Raw genomic sequence first — 26,604 nt, forward strand, 5'->3', positions numbered from 1 at the left:
TCCCGAGCGAGCAGACTAAAATATTTTCGATGAATTAAATTCAGAGCCACAATCGTAGCGGTTCAATTAAAGCAGTAGACAAGAAATGTCCGTCGCCATTCCTCGCGTGATGAACAATCTTTATCTTCGTTATATCTAACATACGAGCCTGTAATAACATCACTCGAATACCATCATAAGTTCATAACAATGAGAAAATTCATAGACCCGCTAAAATGCTCTTTAAAATAATTTCGCTGCTCTAACAATAGGGGTACTATTCTCGCATCAATTACGACAGAGTTCAAGACATGCCATTTATTCTGACATGGCATTTAGAATCGTGACGTCTAAATAAAGACTCTATCACTGTGGGCTACGTCTCTATTTGTCGTGTGTCTAGAGCGGGTAATACAGAAGAGAAGCAATTTACGACATGACGAGTAATTTTTCAGTGACTGTGGAAACTTATGATACGATTATTATTAATACGCGAGTATTCGCTTTCTTGATGATACGGCCATACGTTTTAAAGGTGGTTTGTTTATATTGCTAACTGACATTCTTTCCGTACTCATATCAAAACTTTAATTAAATGTGTGAATTAGATAATTCAATTATACGAATCATGAAATATTTAGGTATAATGTTCATGAATGATTTGTGTAAGCATACAGATTTATCTTGTCTTAGATTCGAGTAAGTGCTTCCTCTGGCATGCAACGGTACCAAATTATTATTATCGTTGATAAATCTTTCCATCGCATGCGTCATTATAACATGCGTACTAATGTGATGTATCTAATACTTGGCCACTAACAAGGAATATAATGTGAAAATCCGAGTGCGGCGCGTATCTCCCTAGACTGAGTCGTACAGCACTAAACCTACGCTTATAGGACATGGGAACAAAACAGTCCCGCTATTCAGAAAGATAGTAATCTGTGCGCTATCATCTCCGCGGCGGAGACATTGACTGAAAGCTTCCACATGTCCGCCGCTGCAAACGACTATGGGACGTAATATAAAGAGCTAAGGTTAACGAAGTCTAGATTTCCGAATGGATTGTCTGTTTTGTTATTTATATCGTCTGCGGACGTCTTGTTTCGTTCTCATAGGTACTCTTGTTGATTTGATAGGAGAGCTTTCTGTATTTATTACGACATTTTTAAGTCGATAAACGACACTTTAATACTTAGATATGTATACGTTAAAATTATCCATCTCAAACCTCGGGCCATATAAAACAATTCGTTAACATAACGAGAAGAAGAGAACCTAATAAATGCTTAAATAAACACAGGAGGAACGATCAAAGAACAGACCAAAAGTAAATAAAAACTCCGACTGCTGTGATTAATAATCAGAGACGGTTGGCGGCGTTTTCCTCAAATAAATATAATAATGTGGGAATAAATTAGGAGGGAGACACCGGGACGTCCGTCCGGGGCGAAGCTCAGTGCTCAAATGACAAATGGTGTGCTTTTGACGGCGCGGCGGAAATTATCTGCGCACTGAAGCGCCTCTGTGTGACGCGCCTCTACTAATTACTAGAATCGCTTTGATTCCACCACGACGCACTGAACTGACGCCTATGTCCGAGGCAAAAGGTCGACACTCCCTTCACCTCCACCAGGCCTGGAAAAGTACTTAGAAAGTAAAATTATATCAGCGGCTAAACGTCGGGGTGTGACCATCCGGTACTAATTGGTGAGGTTACGCTGTCTTCCCCGGTGCCTCGAGGATTTGTGTGCCGTTACTGCCCCTTACGGTCTACAAAGGCAAGGCGTGAAAACCATCTTAAAATAAGCCACTTTCAACGCCAGATTGTTTCGAATGTTTTTATTTGCGGCGGAGGAATCGGTTCGGTCCGATCGATGAGGCTATAAAGCCGACAGCGAAAGACACTTTTTCAGTCGTCTAATTACGGTAGCGGGACTTGACTACTTGAACTCGGGGCCATTTTTCAGTCGGGCCGGAATGAGAAAAAGAAGTCGGAATAACGGGTGTGGGTGACAAATCACATAATTGCAGTTGTATCGAGAAGAGAAATATGGCGTGGTTTGTTCTAAATGCGACTCGCGAGGGCGCCCGGTGCACCCCGCCCATATATTACCGCGAGGCGCCCACAGAGCAATTAAACGCGACGCTATTCTGTGAGCACGAGCAATTTAAGAGGATGCACTCCGAGGTCTCCGACGTCTGTTATGGCGGAAGAGTTGATAAGTGGAATCTAGCTATCATTGATTATTCATATGTAAGTACATTGATTGTGTATAAAAACGTATTTTTTTGTCCATAGTAAGTGTAAGATTACGAATATAATGGTATATCTTATCCGGTCCATGCGGTAAATGTGTTTTTTTCTAAAAATTTGAAAGTTTGAAAATAAAAGTAAGATGTTGGTGGTTAAAAGTAATTTCCTTTGGTGCTTAGTTTTATTTAATTGTACCTACTCAGATAATTGACATATAAAACTAATTATGTATTATAAAAAAAATTACATGTCAATTATCTGAGTATCTGGTTCACACTATAATGTTTATGCCAGAAATGGCTTATTCTGGCCATTTCTACCTCCTATTTTTTTCTATAATAAATTAGGTACCTGACTAAAATGCAATTTTATATAAAAATGTTGTTATTTTCCTCTAAAAAACGATATTCAAGTTTTTATTCATGCAGTACAGGGTTAAAATATGGCTAAGAATGAAAACTATCAACAAACACTAACAATTTTAAAGGAAATCATAAAATACCATCACTACAAATATAAATGAAATACTTATATTGATGATTTATGTTAAAAATATACCTGAGAAATGTAGACTCTGACTGAACACTGAAGTACCTACTTCAATGAACGCTAGGTTTGTCAGTAACCAAGGGCCATAATCTATAAGTATGAGCATACAAAACCTGTAGGTGTAGGTGGCTCATATTGCCCAAGTTATAAAGTTCAAATTGGTCGTGAAAGCAATTAGTCGTTCTCGGAAATAACTAACGGAGGTGAGAATCATAAATCTGCAAGTTGCCTTTCAGTCGCTCGTATGACGCGCAAGCAGCGGTTTATTTATGGCCAACTGAAAAACTCGCGCTTTTAATGAGGCATTCAGCCTACGAGCCGGATTCAATTCAAAGTTATTCTACGAAACGTAACGTCCACGAAAAAGGACAAAAATAGAGACTCCTTAACTGTGAGCCCCGCTTTGTCCGGAGTCAAAACAAACGACGACCGAGCGTATTGCAAAAGGAAAAAGTGCTTATCTGAGCAAAATGGCGTCGTGCAGCCCGGGTCTTTCTTCAGAGAGCGGCACGGGGAAAAAATCTCGATCAATATTCGGAAGTCGCGAAGAGGGACCGGGGAGGGCCGCGGGGCGCGGAGGGGGGAGCAGCAGCCTCCGTATAATTGGTCGAGGCAGATTTATGCGGCAGGCGCTATCTGCGGCTCCCCGGCCGACGAGCGCGGAATGCGAGCCGACGCCATAAACGGGAGGCTCCGTACACTCCCGAGCTTCCCCTACTGCTTTAGGCACAAGAAATCTCAACAATATGCGGATTCCGAGCCAGCTCCTATTTACTATTCAAAGCGCCTACTCCGCCTATAGCTGACCTTTTAGACATGTTTGTTCAAATACTATTTTCTAAACCAAATAGATTTATGACTCATATTCCGAAACGAAACGTACCATATGGACTTTGCACCTTTTATGTACAAAACACTAGAAACATTCAGAACAATCGTTCTTCTAAAACGTTACTCAACATTTGTGTGTAAACTTACAGGCGGTTTTAATGACGAAAACAAAGGGGTACTCTGTAAAGGCACCGCAGATCTATATTAAAGGGCACCGCGTGGTAAAGTAAACAAATTACGGGCAATATAAGGCTCTAACTTCGTAAGAGATCGGCCGCCGTATGCCCGATCAATTAGAGTGTGGAGAGAACTGCCGCAGTGACGGGTAATAGGCCGAGCGGCCAGATGTGGCTCACAAATATCGCTGTCACCGGCGAGTGCAACTGTTCCCTCATAAACATGCAGCGACGTCCGCTGCTGGTCATTCACGGGTTCGCGTGACGCGCAATTACACTGCGACGCCGACCGTCTTCTTCACCCGATGTCTTTTTTACTTAAAACAAAAAACAATCCCGGCCAGGACACGCGACTTCTGCGAACACCCCGCGCCTCCGACACAACTTTGTCATTACAGATCCGAAACCTCGCAGAGTCCGTCATTGGGAAGCAAATTAGAAGCTAAATGCAGAGTTTTGCTTATTTGGTAACAAATACACGTTCGCATTGCTACGTCGCAACAAAATATAGCTTTTATCGGTAATGAAACCGATACCAGGATAACATTACATTCGCATTAGCGGTGTGTGTAAGGGACGAATGGGAAAGGTATATTACCTGTAGCACTCGCTTGGGCAGGCCGGTCTTCTGGCTGAGCTGTTTGAGGTCCTTGGCGTCGGGGTTGTGGTTGATGGCGAAGTAGGACTTCATGGTGCGCAGCTGGTGGTGCTTGAAGCTGGTCCGCATGCGCTTGGTGCGCGACGACGAGCCCAGCCCGCCGCCGCCGCGGAACCCCATCTCCAGGTACTCCGGGTTCAAATCTGGTACCAGAACAGAACAGTCATGCTGCTAAGAGAACATTTGGCATTCAGTAAACACAAATCAGCTACAAAGTCAATAATGGTAGGAACAAGAGGATTAAAATTTACATTGAGGACAATTCGCATTGCAGTGTGTGACAAAATCTCGCTCAGAATCGATTGACTGCAACCGCACTTGGTGCAGAACAAAATGCTGCCCCAAATTACGAAAGTACTTAGGCCATTTTACACAGAAATTAAGTAGTTACGCTTTAAGAGTGTAGCCTGGACACATAGAGGCGAGTCGTAAAGTTGAAAGCAATAATCGTAACACGCGCATTTATTGTTTCAGTAACAATTTTCATTTCGATCCGTGACGTAGCGTAGGCTGCAGGGTAAAAGGCAGTATTGCCGACATTTAATGACTAATAAAACGGAGTCGCCTGCTGTCGGAAATGCGATGCCATTCGTCGCCTTTGTGAAAGTTATTTCGTGTTGTGCGCGAAAATTGTTTTGCATTAAGAATTTGAATATTTAGTCAACAACCAAGCCGGCAATAGAGTGCAGACTTAACGAGCCGTTTCGGATAACTAACATGGACGGCACCTACCCGCTATGGTCTTTTTACCTATCTTTTTATGGTTTTATACTATAAGTGTACCTATTGATGTTGTTTTGTATTTGTGATGTGTATTTTGTGAGTAAATAAATGATTGCATGTCTAATTGTGTATATCTATCTTCCTTGCCTTGGCTTACCTTAACTTTCCCATTTTTTGCGGTTCTGAGTTAATTCTGACCAGTTTTATTTATTATAAAACCAACACATAAATGTTAAATAGATTCTGCCTGTGCAGTTTAAACCATAATTCGTACGTGGGTTTAAAACTGACCCGCATTGATTTACACCCTCACTCCACACCTGATAGGCACTGTCCAATCTAACTTGACCTCTGCGAATCTTAGAACCTCGTTGTTGTTAGTTTATTTATAAGGAGGTGGGGGGTGTCACGTGTCGCGGTAAACTGGTGGGTTTAAGAGCTGAAGGCGTTCGTGCGAGCTCGTGTCGACGGAGCGAAACAACGGTGGGAAGCCGGCCGTACTGTCGGAATGGATCCGCAATTAAACGAATTATATTGAAAATCACCAGGCCCATTATTAATATTTTCTCTGAAATAATGCCTCAAAATAGTAGTATCCGATTCGACACCTCATTATGCAGAAAATGTAACGTGAGTTTTAAAATTATGTATGCCTTGCCTCCATGATTCAGTTTAACACGTTCATTACGGAAAACAGCATTAAATCTTGTACTGCAAAATAATCCTTTGGAGAGGCAGTCTAGCATCAGGATTACGCAACAGAGCTTGACGTCTGGCTCGACTACAAGTACTAGGGGAGCAGAGCTTGCTGGCGGTTGAACCAGAACACACCTGCTCCCAGGCATGTTGTGCTCTAGTATACCCGCCGTAGATTGATAAAGACAGAAATGATGGATGGCTCTTCAAACTGGCGCACATCATGCAAAAACATTACACCTGTGAACAGCTTTCTATTTAAGCTTGCTCAATGTGTCGTCACTGTATTATTAGTTATATTATGACAGGATCTAGGTACCTACGTATATTTTGAGGTAAGGTTGGCCCCAAATTTTACTATAGTTACTTAGGAAAAATTCTACATAAGCCAGCTGAATCCCTCCTGTCTAAACACACCGAATAAAAAACCTTAAACTGAAACACATTAATATATGAAGACATAAGAAGTTTCCTCAGTGACAAAAAATACAAACAAAAACTGGGTCACAAAAAAGGTTTTTGAGACCATACATAAATCGTCTCGACCATTCATGTTCCGCAGAAGACAAAAAACGACCATCACTTTGCATTAAATACGATTAAATGATAAATAAATCGAATAACAATACATTTTCTCTGAAATCTAGTCTGTATTAGGTTCATCATGATACGATAGGTAAACATCTGATTCCGTTTCTCAAGGTATTTGCATATGCACCGGTAATAATGGTGTCTTGATCATTCGACTTCCTAATAAAAAATTCCAATAGGAATTATTTAAAAAATACAACGAGAACAAATACCGGGCACTAAAAAGGGTTAAATGAAATCATTTCAATAAAGAGGCAGAGAAGCATGCTATTACAGAGCATATTTGGAATAGCACGAATTTCTAAAAAGAAAAATTATAATTTTGGTCGGTATGTGTGTTGTCTCACTGCCGGCCAGCGGGGGGTGCTACCGGCGTCTTCACTCATGCTATACGACCAAATTACATGACACAGACCTATACAGCTTTTAACGGTAAAAATACTTTCCTAGACCTTACCAATAACCTACGTTATCCTAACTAATATTATAAATGCGAAAGTAACTGTGTCTGTCTGTCTGTCTGTCTGTCTGTCTGTCTGTCTGTCTGTCTGTCTGTTACTCTTTCACGCCAAAACTACTGAACGGATTTGAATGAAATTTGGTATACATACGGTCTAGACCCTGGGAAAGAACATAGGCTACTTTTTATCCCGGAATTCCCACGGGAAAACTTTTTAAGGCGAAGCGAAGCGCGCGGGACCAGCTAGTTCTTAATAAGGTTAACCTGTCAGCTACCGAAAGCACGACATCGCGTGAGACACAATATCATTTAATTGTATATACATATTTGTATCTGATTTCATAGTAAACAAGAAGGTTTTTTTTTGGAAATATATTATTTATAATGAATAAATAGATCAGAATGCAAGGGATAAGTTACTCGACAAAGCAAATTTTATAAAAAGTGCTAAACTTGAGTCATTGCTAGAGTAAGAGTACCTAACTAATAGGCTAATATGATATAAATATTACGTAGTGTAAAATACTAATACTAAGGCATTGTAACCACAGTCTCTCTAAAATGAATACATAAAAATAGATTAAAAGATAGGTAATGTCACATCTTAAATACTCTGAAAACACTATTCACTGCCAACTCAACAAAAGTTATCACTGATTGTAGATCTTAGGATTAATACAAATTGAATTTATAAAATACTAGCTGTTCCCGCGCGCTTCGCTTCGCCTTAAAAAGTTTTCCCGTGGGAATTCCGGGATAAAAAGTAGCCTATGTATACCAAATTTCATTCAAATCCGTTCAGTAGTTTTGGCGTGAAAGAGTAACAGACAGACAGACAGACAGACAGACAGTTACTTTCGCATTTATAATATTAGTTAGGATGTAACACTGGTGTCTATTTAAAATAGTAGAGTTATACCGGCTGTTATGACTTCAAATGATATCAAAAGGGATGTCCACGGTCCAGGCATTATAATATTGCTTTATTATTTATTAGGTAAGTGCATAGTGACAAGTATCTGACAATTTAGTTACTGTAATTCGGTTTACAGTAGAAATCAAATTAAGGTATCCTTCCATGATTGAATTGAAAAGGAGACAAAATTTATAGCTAGGCGAGGGTATTTATTGTTAATCTCTCTATTTTACCCTACATGTAGAGAAATTATAATAATTTACGATTTTTTAATTTTTTTGTTGCCTACTTAAAAAAAATTACAGACCTACCTACCGACCTACCTATTTATTTTCATGATTATGATGGAGTCGAGGTTTTAGAGAAAAGGTTTTCATTATCATCTGCCTACTTCTTAAACGTGTCTCAACAAATCACTAGATAGGCACTCTTTTAAATAAACTGTAGTATTGTTTTAATCGAAAACCTGTATAACTGTAGTTTACAGGAATTAAGTGGGCATTACAATTTAAACAGGCCCATACTTTTAGTATGAAAGCCATTGCCTACCACACTACAAACAAATACAGAAAAAGATACTCATAAAAAAAAACTCCCGGTGACCCGAACGCAGTCCGGCTACACTCTACCGACAGCCGAAAATACGATTTCCTTTCGAAACGTATTGCAATAAATAAGGCAGTGGGAATGAAGTTATACAGCCACTGATACAGATGTCGGCACCGTGATAGCGACGACGCATCACATTAACCTATCCCTAAAAAACAATCTCGATAGAATACCGGTAGGTACCGACTCGAATTACTGAGTTTTTTTGTTGGAAGGAATGAAGAATGGAATATTGAGACAGGTATAATGACAAATATTAATTTTTTTTTCGAATTATGAAGGTAGGAAGTATTAGTTGTTTATTTTTTCTGTACCTATTATCTCTTTTATTATGTTTAAGCGTTTAAACTAATATAAAAACTGATGAATGATAACAAAACTACAAGTACCTTATGTAATGAAATATAAAACAAAATAAAAATAATAATTTGCAAAGAATTATAAAAAAAAGCAAAATAAATTTAACTTAAGAGTCGATAATGCACAGCTTATCTGTGATCTAACCAAAAACTAAACTTACTAAGTATACAAACTTCCCCTTTACTTTTTTACGATAACTTTTTCGAATGAGGAAAAAAGAGGAAACAGTTTTTTTACTTTGGTCACTACCGATCGTTTGGATTCGGACGGCTACTACTGATATGATCGGTCAACGTTACTCGAACTTTTCGATCTCAACAAAAAAACACCGGCCGCATTTTTGGCGGGAAATAAATCTTGAGATGCCGTAAACTCTTAATTTATTGCAGTCGTAGTGCAATGAAACCGAACTCTGGGAGAAAAAAACTTATAAGCACGAAAGTTACTAGGGAGAATAGGGTTCCATACGTGGTCGATTAAACAAAATTCTTAACTACCTAGTAAAGGACTTGGCCTGGAATGGTATAGGTTTTACGGTGGAGGTTCTTTGATTTGAAAGTTACTTTTTAGATACGTGACTGAAGTAAGTAATACTTACTAAGTATATTTTACATTTAATATGTAGATACTTACCTATTTCATTTTTTTTTATTGTGTTGTTAATCCTTGAATTACAGACATTTTTATCACCATGGAACCCTAAAATTAGAAAAAAGCCGCCTAGAGGGCAGATGGTACGGCTTCATTACCTAATAACTTACCTTGCTCCTGTTTAAGTTATTTACTGATTCGACTACAGGCAGAGACGTATTTTTTTTTCGCCTGTTAGATAAAATTTATGGTGGTTTCGGAAACGACCGAACGAGCGGGTGTACTACTGATTGACGACTTATTCCCGTTGCTTACGGAAACGGGACACTTGGAATATTGATTATTTTTATACCAATAGATTAAATTAGACAAGTCTATTATCCTTCAGATTTAAATTAAAATTACCCCGTGTTAAACCTGAACTCGCACGAAAAGAACACATAAGTATTTTTTTATTGAAATCTCTCATATGAAAAGAGATCATAAAAATTACTTAATAATTATGCCTCGCGCCGTTAAATTCTCGTAAACTCGGTATATTTTCAAAATAACATAAAATAATAAACGCAGCTGGATTAAATAAAACGCTTCGAATTCTAATCGGTATTCCAAGTTGCTCTAAAATTTCAGCTTTATAATTTCCTCGATACTTGAGCGAAAATTCCACAAATTGAAGTTAGTAACTATATTGAACTATCTTCTATTAAATTTCGAAAGTATCTTCATAGGAGTATATTTCCACGTAAGAAAATATTTAAAAATTGATATTAACACTACTTTTTAGCAGAAAACAACATTGCCTAAATTTTACTTTCACACACAACAAACAGAAGTTTCGTGAAAGGTGGATCGTGTATAGTGTGTTTAGGATTTAATGCCTATATGTATGTACACATTTCTTATGTACTATCATGATGGATTTCAGATGCAGAGCCATTAAACATAATATACTTAACTTAATACATGCAATGAAAGTCGACAATTTTAATACGTAGACTACTTAATGATACTAAATTATGTTTAAGTTTTCTGGTTAAACAAAACCAGGAACAAAGCCGCTCGAAATTGCGTATGCTGCGTCCTAAAAAGGGCCGGTGTCGGTACCGCGCTGACCGGTCAACTCGCTCACTCGCATCGTCCACGTTCTCTTATAATTGATATAGCCATTCCGGCGGCTTGGATTTTTACACATCACCAAAAGAGGCAACGAAAACCTACAGCCACGGTATATGGAGGCAGTCCTAACCGATATGGCATAAGGAGGTCTGCACAAAAACTGGCCACGCCAAAACTGACGAGGCAGGTTCAGCTGACAAACATGCAAGATATCCGGTGGTAAGTAAGTGTCGTGGAATGGAGGAGCCTTCAGCCACCACCTCACCTAGGCGGTAATCGCTTAATCTCACTCGGGAACCGAACAAGTGTTCGCAAGCCATTAAGCAAATGATGTACTTGTACGTACAAAGAAATGCATAAGTAATTTCAGGGTTTACTCAAGCTTGGCGCACTGGCGGTAAAATGGTTTTTGCGCAAGTTTATAGGTGGCGTGTTGACGCCGCGCCGACGACGACGAGGCGACGACTATTCAGCGCCGGGACGCTTTTGCTGGCTGTTAACAGTTGAATTAACTTGACAATGTACGTCGAGACGTTCCGTTTGCGTTGTTAGGTTGTTACGTTACAACTTGTTACGTACCTACCTATCCGTATATTTTATTTACCACGCGACCGGGTCGCACCGCATGTGCAAGCTAATAAGTAGGTATCTACGGTTTCTTATGAACGTTTTTTTCTATCCCTACCGCATAAAATGTACCCACAAAATATAATAAGGCCCGCCCCCATCCGGGTTTTGATTTATGAATACAGTGAAACACATATTTTGGGTTTCAATTTCGAGGGGGTGACACATTTTGTTACTATCGAATGATACTTTCTCAAATATACCTTTAGTAGACATCAGTTTGAGTAGTGTGTAACTTATAAAATGTTGACTTATAAAATATGCCGCGTTAGACCTTAGCTTAAGTACGTCAAGTACCACTTACCATGTGGGCATATACGCTGTTTATTACCATCAAAAATATACCTTTCCTTGGCCGAAATATCCATCTTACTAGTTTGAGCGGTTTGCATCTTACGTAACAGTTTAAACTGTTGTATTACTTTGTATCGAGGGCTGACGTGATTGCTCACAAGGAGTGTAATAATGCAATAATGGCGGTGGTTCCCGGAAAGCAAGCGCCAGCCTACCGAGAAGCGCGCGAAATCCCGTGCCCTTCTTGCTTAATTGAAATAAATATTACATCAAGTCGGATTACTTTAAACACGCAAACTTCAACGGAAAATCATGAGAAACACCGTTTTTATATCTCACCAACGGGTAAGGGAACTTTTTTTCTGTCACCCCTCCCCGGATATAGAGCAGACAACAAATAATAAAGTTTATAAGTTATGAATTGAACTCTATTAAGTATATTATATTTTCTATAAATTGATATTATTTTGCAAGGTTATTTAACCACATGGGAGAAAAGTGTAATCTCAGCTAATTTAAGTCACAACTTCCTCTGTAACTACATAGAGTAAAAAATCATCATTTGAATTCCAAAGGTATAAACTAATATACTTACACCCATCTTGCTGTAAATACAGCTATGGTGACTAAGTATGTTATGTATAAGTACCGATATCGATTTAGATACTCGTATATATCTTAATAATTTACAGCAACTTCACTAACTCTCTAGAATCACGCAATGCGCTTTCTGGACCGTGTTATATTACATTACTACATATTTTCTTTTATTTCTTTGTTCCTAAGATTTATAGTTTCACCATTACTCAGGTATTCTTGAAGAACTTTTATGAAGGGAATCCGTCAACGCTGCCTGCACAGATACTGGCTAACAATTAATTAGAGCTGGCAAGTCTATTTCCTCTTTCACGATCATAATAATGAAAAAAAAGAATCGATCATTTGCCAAAGGCATGTGAAGATACATTTGTACTCGGCTAAGAACCTACTTCGATAAATGAGTGCAATGGACCTTGTAATGGATGGTATAAATTCCAGGTTTCTTATTGGTGCACATATCATAGTTATCATTCCTTCATGGATATGGCTTTAGCCATTTAGTTCATGTTCACTATGTTTACGTTAAAGTTTTTGTATTACGATATTTACAAGTTGGTTTGCGAGCCGCTCACCTGTTGTCCTAAAGGAGCTTCCCAATTAACCGAAACATCGATAAAATCTCAATAATTGCTCAAACAAACGCTAAACGTGTATTAAATTTTAATAACGATCAATATCAATTCGAAGATGCTTACATACAAACTATACTTATTTCTGTGTAAGCAAGTAGGTGCCGACAAAAAGTGGTTCGCCGCCGCCCGAGAAAGATAAAAGGACTGGTTTGTGATAACTTCGAAAAATTATAAAAAGGACAAAAACATACACGGGAAGTCGGCCCGATAATCTGGCGGGCGACTGCAGTTTTGACTTTTTAATGTATCGATACAATTGTAATCGTTTAGTCTGAATAACGAGAACACGCCATTAGTTTATAACTAATTAAAAATTTTGTACCCTCCTAACCGTTGATTATAACTGTAGGGAAAACTTTACAGACCAACAGAGGTGACATTCGCGCGGCTGCATGAAACCCGTAGTTTGAAGGTACTCACCAAGATTTGCAGTCATGAGGTCTTGGTCTTTCGGCTTTTTTTTCCTCGGCCTTCCTTTCTGGCGGGGCGGTGGCGCCGCGACGCCGTTGTAGAAGGGTCCTTTAGGTATGTCGGGCTCCACCCGGGTGAACTCGGGGGAGTGGTAAGGGGGGTAGTGCGGGCCGGGGGGCGCGCCCGAGTACGGCCCCGGGCACACTTGCGGCGGCCCCGGCACCCCCATGTGGGGACCGTATTCAGGCATCGTGTCGTAGTGTAACCTGCGGAGGAAGCCTCTGTTAGGTAAAATGTATTGTCATGTGCGTAACTTGTACAGTGAAAGAAAGTCTATAGGTTGAGCTTGCAGTCGAATTCGGCTCTTAAGAAATTGTACTTCTACCCTTAATCATATGTCGGGACATTTAACACATGCCTGCTGACTGGCAGACAGAGCCCTAAGTAGATATTATTAGAGAATATAAAGAAAAAAAACACGCACTCACGCCTTGTACTAATGTACTCCCTTGCGGGGTAGGCAGAGGTACGTTGCTGCACCCACTTTTCGCCAGAGTTTTATGTTAGTCCCAGTAGAGAATATACTTAGTTACATAAATAGATAGATAAATATTGTCATAGAATATAGATTAAGTATTTGAAATAGATAAACAAGAACCAGACACAGCAAATACTAGCCATCATACAAATACACTAACTAAAGCAATGAAAAACTTCCAGTGACAATAGCACCATTACTGCTAAACATTGAAGCATTTAACAGCAACAGCACATCAAAACAATATTAACAACTAAAAACGTAAATATTTTGATCTAATTTAAATAAAATGAGTCATGTCCTTTGGTATGGATTTTTTTGAAATGTAACTTTTTCATGACTCCTGAACAACTATCAGCCGTCGCGTCGCAGCTTCACTGCCCTCACCTGCAATACACGGCCGACTCCCGTATCCCAAAGGTGTCTCCCTTCGTGAGCGGGGTGCTGCACAGCGCGCAAGAGAAGCAGTGCACGTGGAACACCAGGTCTCGCGCTCTCATCACCAGCTCCGACGCGGAGATGGTCGCCTGGCACCGCGCACACCGCTTCGAGCCGAATAGCCTGTGGAAAGATACTCGGTTAGTGTGACTAAGGTGGAATTTCACCAAACGGTAAACGTATTTAGTAGCCTGTCAAACGTGTGTCAGTTGGTACAAAATGTATTCAAAATATGACTTAAATAAATTAAATTAAATTAAAAAAATTAATTGAAAATACATTTTTAAATACAAATACAATTTTGAATACGTTTAGCGATTGCTTAAAGTGACCCTTAGTGTTAAATCTCGATTTATGCCATAAATGATGATGGGCACCAATATATGGAAGCTGGGACCAGCACCAATAGAAATGAGTGATACGTCGTTGAAAAGGTGTTTTTTTGCAGAATATGAATAACGGAAGCGCTAGTCTTGATTTACTGTCCAATCGACGAGTAATCGTACCTTGAAAGTTTTTATATTTTATTTCTGTAATTTTAATGTTTTTGTTAGTTTTTCACATTCATTTTTAATTTTTGTAACAAAATGATCATATTTCATATAATATTATATTTGTTTATTATCTCAGTAAATAAAACCAGTTGAAAGTAATTTCTCAATTTCAATAATAGGTACGTGTTTACGTGTATTACGCCCTAACTGTCATCAGGAGAAAGAGTGCAATGCCATAGAAAAATACTTCCTTCCGACGAATATATTTCAAAATGGACAACTGATACGGATTTGTCGTCATAATACTTTTTTGCTCACTTGAAAAGAGCTATCCAACGATGTATGTCTCATCTTTATTGGACATAGGTCCCAAAACGCCCATTGTCATTTATATGGACTGACGTTCAGGTACATGCTGTGTCCCTAACTGTCAGTTTCACATCTGTGGGGTTACCTACCACGCCAAACATTAGCAATTAACGATCCATAAGCCGCCTGGCAAATATGACGTAACTTGTAAGGGTCTGACAGATGTTTGATAGGCAAATCGACGCTGCTTATGGATGGTTAATTGCTAAAGTGTCGGTGGTGGTACGGTAGTTGAAAAAGTAAAGTTGAACAGAACTTGAGTATGGAATAAAGCTCTGTGATTGGCTAAACTGTCGTTGAGTTGAGTAGGACTTAAAAGTCTATTTACTCTAAATCTAAATGCATTCTGCGAAAGCTTTATTAGTAAGATCGGGTTTTGCATCTGGATCTTGATAATTTTGATCAGATCATCCCAAAGATATCGGCTTAAAACAGAGGGTTAAAGAAATTGTTCAAATTACTATAATTTACAGTAATAAGATAAATAAGTAATAATAATTAATTAAATCATTAAAAGATAACAGACAATGTAAGTAATTAATTTAAAACTTATGAGATAACAATTGGTTTTAATGAAACAATTATAATATTTTTATAGTTCGGACGACTTTTTGACACGCCAAGGAACGGGGTCGCATTTGAACATAAATCTTATTTTAACTTGCATTATACTTAATTTTGACATTTATTTTATGTTGGTAGGTAATTAACGAATAAGAGTCTTACTCTTATACAATATTAGAACCTCATTGAGATTCATATTATGGAAGATTTACTCCAGTTCCCAAACTCTGTTAAAAAATGTTAAACAATCTTTCAGGGAGTGAATTATAATTGGGTAAATTAGGTACATTTAGGGTCACTTGTACCAGACATTTAAAATGAAATTAAATCTATTTATTTCTTGCTGTAAAGAGTATACTGATTGAGCAGGACAGCAAAGGATTTAATTTTGTTAAAATATTTGGTGCAAGGCACCCTTAACTTACTAAAAAACTTTTGCGATGCACGGATTAAAGAAATGTGACTGCGATTCTCTACTAAATAATTGTATTTTGAATTTGTATTGTACTGTGATGATGAAGTTTGCCAACTGAATATGTTTAGAATTTCCACACAAACGCAAAACTTGCAGTTCTAGATATCTTCCTCGGCTGTTGTCGCTAAAGTTGCAAAGTGTAACTGACGTCGACTACCGTAACTACTTCCCAACTTCGAGACTCTACGACTCCGCACATGTAACTATAAAACCACACAGAAACTCTGAATCAGAATATGTTTCGCAGTCGGACATAACTGTTGCAGAGAGAATCGAGTGTTCCCAGAAGAATAGTGCAACACATCAGTGGATTTCCACACTGCAACTGCTAACAATACGGGAACTTCTCAACTATGCAACAATGGGAGGAGTTGAGTGCGCAGCAAACTCGGAATAAAAGTTATATTGGACTGTAGCAAAGTGCATTCATAACAGAATATTATTAGAATATGGATAACGTATGAACTTTGCGTGTAGAGGGCAGAAAACTGAATTTTAGTTAGTTTAGGTAGTTTTAGTTAGTCTGTTCCCGAGCAAATAATAAATATATAAACTCATAACCATCGAGATATATTTAATCCTTCATGACCTGGACACCTTGTATAGGAAATGGAATGAGTAAGCCATTGAAAGGGACATTGTCGATCGATAGAAAAAGAAGCGATAATTCTGAAATGTGTCATCGAAAATTTTTAGGTCTTAAAAAATAAGCTAACTTAAATTTTCTACTCAGTTCAATTAATAATCCGTTATAAAATAAATTCAAAACGGCAAAAAACAAAGCGTTAAACGCTATAAATTTTTATTCTAAAGTTTTATCTACCAGTAAAAAAATAACTCCGCAACTTACGAGTCTCTATGAGTTCGTTCTAGGTTAATTCTAATACTACGCTGACAACATTTCGCGTCTCTCCACGTTACTTATACTTTTATTCCTAATCTTTATTTAATTAATATATTAATCTTCACTCAAAACATAAGTAATTAACAGGCATTTTCAGTAGAGTCGTATTTAGATTCAGTCGTTAAGATGTAAGATTAGTCTGTGGGGTCCCCGGACAAGCCGGGCCGGTGTGGTCTCACCACGACTGCCGTGTCACGAATATCGGGGGCCCAACTCCGGTTATATCGACACGATATTGCGAATGCCAAGGTAACCCGTAGTAAGGCTCGTCTACTTTAAAATTTTCATTGGATTTCGGCCTTAACTCAATTAATTAAAGTTTAAGTTAAAAAAGGGGTGGATTCTGTAGTTCAGATATAGGTTCTATTTGTACCTACCATATTTTAAATACATGTAGTATGTAGTGTCGTAATAATACAAGTATACTACGCGAAAATACCATAATCCAGACATCTTTGCAAGCACTTACGTTTTAAGGAAAACCGTGATTCCTTCGGATAAAAAGAATCAATTCTTTATAGTAGCTTTATTAACAGAAGAAATAGCTTTACAGTAAATGCTTATCTTTACAACATGTTTTTTAAAAGTTCTAATGGCATTTTTATGGTCATACTTGTAGAATCATTTATAGTTATATTTTTTATGGTGATTCCTCTTATTTTATGATAGATTTTACTTTTCGAGTTATTAATTCTAGTCTTGAGAAATTTTATCGAAATAAGTTGAGTTACAAAGTTTAATAAACAGGACGATGTGTGTGATACATACTATTACATACACCACAAAATGAAGGTACAATAAAGATTACTTATCTACACAAATTGCTCATTTTTATTTTCTCCCGGACGTTTAATATTCTGAAGCTGCGCAAAGTTTAGACATCCGCCATGAAACTGATCCTTATTATCGTTATTGTTGAGTACTTTCACTATGTACTTAAGAAATATTATTTTAACCATAACCAAAAGAAAGTGCTTCATAATACTTCTTGTCTTAGGTGGAATTTCACCAAACGCTAAACGTATTTAGTCGCCTCTGTCAAACGTCTGTTAGTTAGTACGTAATTTAAAAAATTAAAAAACCGACCGATCAGTTCCTGCTTAGGTATATTTGTAATGTCACATTAAATTGATTTAAATTATTTCTTACGTTTCAGTGGTTTTTTGGAGTCGGTTTTTTAATTTTTTAAATTATTATTTTATTTTATTGTTTTTAGTTAATTATCAATAATATTCAATCAAAAGTAAGATGCAAATGATACCAATAAGTCCTACTAGTCAATACGAATCATTCAAGCCTAAACACGAGGTAGTTGCTATATACCGTTGAGGAATTCCTTTGACTGCCTTCCGTTTCCATCATCAGATCAGCTCAAGGTCACATCATATTTTTTTGTTATAAGAACTATATTTACGTTCTAAATTTCATTAGAATCGGTTAATACGTGCCCAAAATGGAAATTAATACCCTGTTTTTACCCCTTTACCCACCCTTGGGTGAGGTAAAATTCTGACCACCGGGAAGCTCAACACAAAACAACAAAAAAATAATTTTCAAAATCGGTCCATAAACGGCGGAGTAATCGGTGAACATACATAACAAAATATATATAAAAAAAAGATCCCGACAAATTGAGAACCTCCTCCTTTTTTTGAAGTCGGTTAAAAATGTATTTAAAATTTGATCTAAATACTATTTTAAATACGTTTAGCGTTTCGTAAAAGTGGCCCTTAATGTATGCACATCCTACGATGGCTTCTCAAACGCACGTACCAACTAGTCCGGTTTTGTATAAAGTAGTAAAAAATAATATATTATCTCAGTAAACAACAGGTCATAATAATAACGACTTACAAATATTTCTCGTAATTAGCACCCCATGAACGTTCTATATCTCGTAAATTGCATTAAAACGCATACCGGTGATACTATAAAAATAAAAAAACCAGCGAAAGACACATAACAAAATTTGATTGGCAATAAAACATTTAATTAGGTAAGAAAATCCCAATTTACATTCGTATTGTTCAGAGTTTATTATTACAGACGGCGGCCTGTTATTCGTTTGCTGAAAATTTAAAATTATAATTATTGTCATTATAATATCAACGAGTACTTAATCTTAATAAAAAGAGTGCTAGTCTGAAATAGAACTAAAGGTCGGTAGTAGTGATGGACGATCATGAACCAACTTCTGCCCGCAGGGTTAGTTTCGCGTAATGTTTTTCGCTAACTGTGAAGCATGTGTAACTTACATGAAAATTTATAAAATTCATGTAGATAGGTACCTAGTTTGGTTAAAATTTTAGAAAACTAATAAAAGGGTACTAATTTAGTTCAGTTGGTCCATTCTCTTCTATGGTATTTTATGCAGCAGCTTGGCTCATTTTTTGTTTGAGTATGCATGTCATAAGACTAAAGCTAAAGCTCACGCTGATACATTGACTCAAGTTTCACTTCACTGGGCCTAAAGCCGAACGTCCACGGCCGGCTAAACTAAGATAGTTTGCATAGTTGAGCCAGTTTTTCACATACATATGTGCAATTGTGCATCCACCGCAAAACTATGCACTAACTACGAGTATGTATGAAAAACTGGCTCAACTATGCGAACTAACTCAGTTAAAAGTTAGTGAAATTCGCCTCGGAAAAGCTCTCGCCTTGATTATATTCTCTTCGGCATAATCAGTGCGGCTCCTCCGCCTATTGTTCGATTGTCTTGTTACTCCAGACCAGCTCGGGTCACGTGGACTGGTCACGACCGATCCTATCGCCACCACACCTCTGGCTGCGGACCCCTCACTATGACTCGTCAATATTGTTACGGGCTTAACTGGTTTCGGTCACATTGTCCTTAGTAAATCTAATATATATTTTTAGTAAATTCCTAATCCTAACTAATATTATAAATGCTAAAGTAACTGTGTCTGTCTGTCTGTTACTCTTTAACGCCAAAACTACTGAACGGATTTGAATGTTTGGTATACACATGGTCTAGAGTTCTAGACCCTGAGAAAGAATATAGGCTACTTTTTATCGCGGAATTCCCACGGGAAATATATTTAAGGCGAAGCGAAGCTCGCGGGAACAGGTAGTAAATAATAATCGTTATTTTTTTAACTATTTTTTTTTATTGTTGATTTAGGTATGGTTTACAAAATCAACAACACATTTATTTGTCTACTTTTTACATGTTACAGTAATAGATGGCTCTTCTCAGGAGAGTAAATTGAGGTTAAGTGAGGGGGGGTTTACATGGGGACTGTACATAACCATAACTTAACCAAACATAGAAATTGGGAACCGGCCATTATGGTAGAATGCTATGCCGATCTACAGTGACCTGGTTGTGTCTGCATAAAGTAAGTTGGTATTAAACTTCCAGAATTGGCTGAGCCAGCTCTCTCCCGGGGCTGCGCCGTGATATCGGATTGAGTATTTAGACACATAGAGTACGACAGCTAACATTGCAAGTGCCAGCAAAAAAAGTGAGGGCAATTCTTTGTATTTTTTACACAGGGGTACGTCTTACATATCCTTCTTATCATATTATAGGTCTGTCAGTTCAAGAAATAAAAATCACACATCTTTTATATGTTACAAAGTTAGCGTTGTCAAACTATTAAGTCTAAAAGAAAACACGCATATCAGAAAGACTAGCACGGGGCGCAATTAAGACGAGACAAAAGTTATCCGTCACGCCCGCTCTTGAGGCTGCGCGATGTGAGTGAGTGAGATGCAATATTTTTGTCACGTCCTAATTGCGACCCGTGCTAGCCCTTCAGGTACTTTCGTATAACAAATAGCATACGAAGAGTGTCACATTTCACTACCCGCTTGAGGGTAACCGTCGTGATCATAAAATATCAGAAACATCTATATTTGTAACCATTATAATATATTTTATTATAAATTATTCTTCACTGCAAGCGGATTATGTGTTATGATAAATATCAAACATACCTAATACCTATGGGATATAATACAAAAAATAAACAAAACAATAAATATATAATACTAGGCATAGTGAATATAAAATGTATAATAATGGAGCAAAAATACTATTACAATTTCATAGTCACATTGTTCACAGTTGCGGACTGAGTAAACAACTAAATTATTCTAAGAAATAACCTTTCATATAAATTACGTTTTCAAGATTAAGTAAACAAAATGAGTGAAAACTACTAACATTTAATATTTATTTTTCTGTTTGTTTTTCGTTGTTGACTGAAACTGACCTAGGGTATACTTTGTCTGGTTACACTAGGGTACGCGCTTTTATTTTTAACCCCCGATGGAAAAAGAGGGGTGTAGTAAGTTTAACGTGTGTTTGTAGCGTAGCTACCACACTGCAGAACCGATTTTCGGTTTGTTCAAAATCACAACAAAATGCTATCCCGAGTGTTCTTAGCCATATTTTATCAAATTCGGCTTAGTTATGCTACTTTTAATGTTATTATTATAATAATATATATAATAATTTATTTATTTCAGATATAACAATCCATATGTGTTAGTAACAATGTATCCTTAGTCTATGTTAGTAAATTATATTCATAAACATGCATGATATTATAAAAAGATAAATAAATAAATAATTTCAGATGTCAAATAGTTAATATTACAATCATAATCAGCAAGCAATTAGGTGAATTAATAAAAACAATAACAAAAGAATTTTAAATTTAAATGTCAACAAAATTTAAGTGCATACATAATAAAAATAAAAAGGCAATTCAAAATAGCCAAAAAATCATTTTAGGGTTAATAGGACCGTTGCGATGGCATGGATGGAACGTGCAGACCCGACCAATGTCGCAAAAAGGGACCATCAAACCTATCAGATACAATCTTCAGGAGGCCGTTGCCACTACCGCGAGTCCTGCGCAGCAGTGATGCTGCCCTTTTTCGCATGATTGCCTGGAACCCGTCTGTCCGCGCTTCAGCAAACATCCCAGATGCGCTACAGAATCGCGGTAGCCGCAACAGAATCCTGAAGGCATTGTTATACTGGATGCGCAGGGCATTATAGGATTTCTGTGTGTAGTTAATCCACAGGCTACACGTATACAGCGAGGTACAGTAGGCTTTAAACAAGGTTATTTTAACCTCCTTCGTGCAACGTGAGAACCTGCGGGCCAACATATTGCACCTCACTGACAATGCCCTGCGCTCCCGCTCCATGTCGGTGTCGTCTGTGAGGTCCTCATTTACCCAGTGACCCAGGTACTTAAATTTTTGGACTTGAGCCAGAGGAGATCCATCTAGTGTTAAGGGTCGCGGAATAGTAGAAGTCTTTCTACCCGCCTTAAATATTAGGATCTCACTCTTTTTGCTGTTGTACCTGAGTCCATGGGCAGTGGCGTAGTTTTCACATATACTTAGGAGTATTTCAAGTCCACGGGCTGAAGGCGTCAACAGCACCATATCATCGGCGTAGCTAATATTGTTGATCATCTGACCGTCAATAGAACAGCCGACTGTGGCACTGCTGAGCCTTTCAATCAGTCGGTTCATGTATAGGTTAAAGAGTTTTGGTGAACTCTCTTACGTAATTATTAAGAAACACATATGTATATGAGGATTTCAGCTGTGGGAACATTATACGTTTGCTAAAACTCGTAAGAAACATAATATTGGTAGGTGTTCAAATAAACGATCAAAAGGGTGTCCAGTAATACCAGTGATATCTCTACGACTGGACGTGATTTTTATTTATCGAATCCTAATTCCTTTTGTTGTTTATGTTTCAATCACTGACGAAGGGAAACGAGATACCTGTGTCATGTGTCTGATTACACCTACCATATATTAACTGGTAAACCTGAGTACGTAATAATGTAAGTAGCTTAGCTAAGTACCTATCTTACAAATGAAAGTATGTACTATAATTTTGCGATAAGTATTAGAGAAATCATTGGTAAAGACAGTATATTGTTTCCGGACGATTAGTCTAATGCATCCAACAGTTATATCTCATAGAAGTCATAGCCCAAAGTGTTGCGAATTCCCCACTATACAGGACGTTGCCAAAGTAGAGTAATCCGAAAACAGGTCATCCTGAACAATTTTTTTACATTACTAACGATTTTTTAAACTTGGAAATTTAATAAAAAGCATCTTTTGTTAAGTCTCGGTACCCTACAAAGTTTCTATGGAGAATCCAATTTATTCCTCGATTTTTTTAAGTCGTATACCAAAATTTGTTTACCGTAACCCTAAATTACCTTTTGGCTTACTATATAACCTTTTTGCAACACCCTGTAGGTACTTGTAGTATGACATCGCTGATCGGCATTCCGATATCCGGGTCAGGCCGGCCTAGCGTACGCTGATCCCGACTTATCAGTTGTATAAATATAAATACCTACTTCAACAAACTAGGTAGTAAGTACATGAAATTGTAACATAACAGGTCGTGAGTTTATCAGTTGTGGAATAATGTTTTGGCTGTTTTCTTTATTGGCGACGTCCTTGTCTGGTGGTGGTTCTGGTTCAACGGTCAGTGCGTGGTCGGCGCGCGCGCAGGCGTGGGACACACTCGCGCAGATATGACCGGTGGCATAGGTAGCTAGGTGTTGTGTACAGGGTGTTAAATTGTGAGCTGTTTGAGATTAGTGGCTAGGCTGGCTGAGTTGAAAATAAGAGAGTAGAGCAACTTCGCCCTTTAGAACCATAGAAGTAATAAAACTAATGTTCAGAACAGAATATATTAAAATTGGGGATGCTCGGCTGGTGCTCATTATGAACCATTAAATAATATATTTTTTTAATTTATAAGTATATCATTTCTTGTCTAAGAAAAATATGAGATCATCATCTTTTTAGTAAGTTTAGATTTTTGATCTTGAATTACCAATAGTCATAGAACAGTGTTTTTTAGTGTAGATTTTTAGAACATCCTGTAAAGTAATGTTATGAAACATCAGGTATCTATATTTAGTATGAATCGTAATTGTTGCTTTATCAACATTTGCTGAATGTCAAGCTGCAGGAATTTTATCTGAGTGTGCTCTTACGACAGACTTCACAAAACTTTTTGATACTTTCCTACCTAGGAAGATGCGAAAACATTTCAAACTCAGTGTACCTATCGAGAACTTATTTTGACAACCATGTTCGGATTCAAAATGTATTGAATTTGACACTAATTAGGTATACATAATAATTATACATCGTAAATGTTATTTCGTTTTCTGACTTCCCCAGACACTAATCTACGTTATGAAATACACTGTGTTAAAAGAGGGTCATTTAGTAAGGCGAAAAATTTAGACTTATTGAGTTATTCTATACAGCTTTATACCAACTACAACTTCTAAATTCGCAAAAACATAAAAAAAATACTTGAAACACCACTTTTGTAGTACCTACTATGTATTAGAAAATTCTTACACTTAAACAGATTAGACGAAGGAAAGCGTAATAAAAAAGTATCCTAAACAGGTTGAAAGTACAGACATCTATCTACCCGAACGGTGGTATTTGTTGCGCATCTCTTTGAAAATTTATCAACTTCGACCCGTTTACAAGATACAAGTACGATCAAAATAAATATAAATTCCATTTTTAGTTCAAGCAAACTAATAGAAGAATAATGCACTTGATAAATAATTGATGTAGACAAAATATCGAATAGACTGCGTCAAAACTATTTAAACAAAATGACATCATAATAATACAATTTAGACAGATAACTGGAATACTGAGTGACCTTTGATGGATGCCTGCGATAACGTAATTGACACTAGCGCTTAGTGTTATTTTAGAATTACAACAATTACAAACAACCCATACATAGTATTAGTTGTAAATAAATGTAATTTATAATGGGCCAATTATAGTAAGTAGTTTGTGAGTTGGAATAAAATCATTGTAACTGTATTATAAGTGAAACTAACTACGGCTAGTATTTGTTCCAATCAGAAGTTTATAAATATAATTTGTCATACCTTATGTAGATAGATGTGTCTTTAAAAGTTATTAGTCATTGAGTTGAGTACCTATGAATGATGACAAAATAGGCAGACGGTCCGCACTGCCCGGTAGACGTCCAAAAGGACGATAGATTTATAAAAACGACTAACTGCCAGTTTCTTTAACTCTATCTATCTATAACTGGTAGTTACATGCATACGATTTTAACAGATTGTTACTTTTGATTATGTCAAAATCGTATGAAAGTAACCTCCAGTTATGGATAGATAGAGATATAGAAACTGGCAGTTAGTCTCATTTTTCACTAGACTTAATATAGTTGGTAAAGCGGATACCAAAAACTATAGGTAGGTACATTTCATTAAAAAAATGCATTGAAGAAAAAAAAGGCGGATGGAAGCTTACCATCACGCACACACACACACTCACGCCTTGTACTAATGTACTCCCTTGCGGGGTAGGCAGATATGCATTGCTGCACCCACTTTTCGCCAGCTTGCCATCACTGAACTGATTTTGATAAAATGATGTAGGTCGGTCTGCCAATTTTAGGAAAGACATTCTTAAGATATCTCTTATGATGTCCTATGTCAAAATATGAACAGTTTTAAAAACTTCCGGCACTACTGAACTGATTTTGAAAATTATATTTTTAATCCCACCTTCTCCATGAGATTGAGAGAGGCCAGGCCACATGTCATAATGTTTATGACGAAATTCCAACTTCCGCAACGGAATAAGGAACCTAACCTTTTAGGTTTCTTAGCGGGGTAAAAGCGTCGTATAGAAATAAATACATTGCATAATTATGTTTTCATGTAATAAATGTTTTAAGTACCCTTAATACTATTTTAATGCGCTATAATAGACCGATGTCTGCTCTATAGATCTAGCTTGAATCACCTCTGACGATAAACTATGATCTTTCCTCAGTTTATCTATCATAGACCTTCTATTGGACCCGAAAAGCAAATGCATAATATATAGGTTAGTTACATACATGACACTGGCAGAATTGCCTTGCAAGAACTGCTGAGTGATTTGGGTAAATTGTTCAAAAACCGATAATACTGGAACATCTTTTATAATGACCAAAAATAGCGTGTTACTAGAAAAAAAAAAGTAATTTCAGTACCATAAATAGATCTTTAGAGATTTAAAGGTCTTAGCTATATCTAAGTACGCAGTCTAATATACATAACAACATTAAGAATTTCGAGATTGTAAATTTGAATCGATCAGAAATATTCCTTGAAATGCAAAACTGTGAAAGCTGCAACCCTAGGACCGCCCATACAATATAGTTGTCATCTTTCATTTGTACACATAATCCCCTTCTCTCGCTTGTCTGCGTCGGTTTCCAACATCTGCTCCAGCACAATGACAATTTTATAGGTCAAATGTTCTATTTAGTAAACATACGTTTGTTGTACAATTGTTGGCCCGCTAGTTTATAGCTTTGTGGTCGGCAGAATGCGAAAATGACGGTTTAATCCCAGATCCCAGACGTCGTCCGCACACTTTTTTTATAGCTAGTAAAAGTTTTTGCAAGTTTTATGTGACCATAGTTTTTTTTTTGTTTAAGGCTTTAAAGTTTTGTGTTAACTTTTGGCCTTATTTTATTTATAAATGACAAATATTTATGAATGTAGTATTCAAAGTGACGCGTGGTCATGAAATACATTACGAATACATTCAAACCCGAGAACTGTTGAACGACCGACATCAGTCAGATTAGTAGTCGTTATTTACAAAAGACTAATATTACGGAGCAAAACATACACTACTTGAAATTTTACATCAGA

At 37.3% G+C, this 26,604-nt stretch overlaps 1 protein-coding gene across 5 annotated transcripts in view; it reads right to left on the minus strand.

The window, feature by feature from the left end:
* The window catches only part of LOC105390314 (protein apterous), a 46,514-nt gene that overhangs the window by 3,652 nt on the left and 16,258 nt on the right, over window positions 1-26,604 (minus strand). For 3 of the 5 annotated variants that reach the window (XM_048632623.1, XM_048632621.1, XM_011561595.3), the window contains exons 3-5: window positions 14,002-14,175; window positions 13,086-13,342; window positions 4,391-4,593 (exon numbers count right to left, since the gene is read on the minus strand). In XM_048632623.1, coding sequence (XP_048488580.1) covers window positions 4,391-4,593; window positions 13,086-13,342; window positions 14,002-14,175 — 634 coding nt within the window. The remainder of the gene's footprint in view (window positions 1-4,390; window positions 4,594-13,085; window positions 13,343-14,001; window positions 14,176-26,604) is intronic. The other 2 variants (XM_048632624.1, XM_048632625.1) reach the window with 1 other exon arrangement.

This window comes from Plutella xylostella, chromosome Z (genome assembly GCF_932276165.1).
Source record: "Plutella xylostella chromosome Z, ilPluXylo3.1, whole genome shotgun sequence".
Lineage (NCBI taxonomy): Eukaryota > Metazoa > Arthropoda > Insecta > Lepidoptera > Plutellidae > Plutella > Plutella xylostella.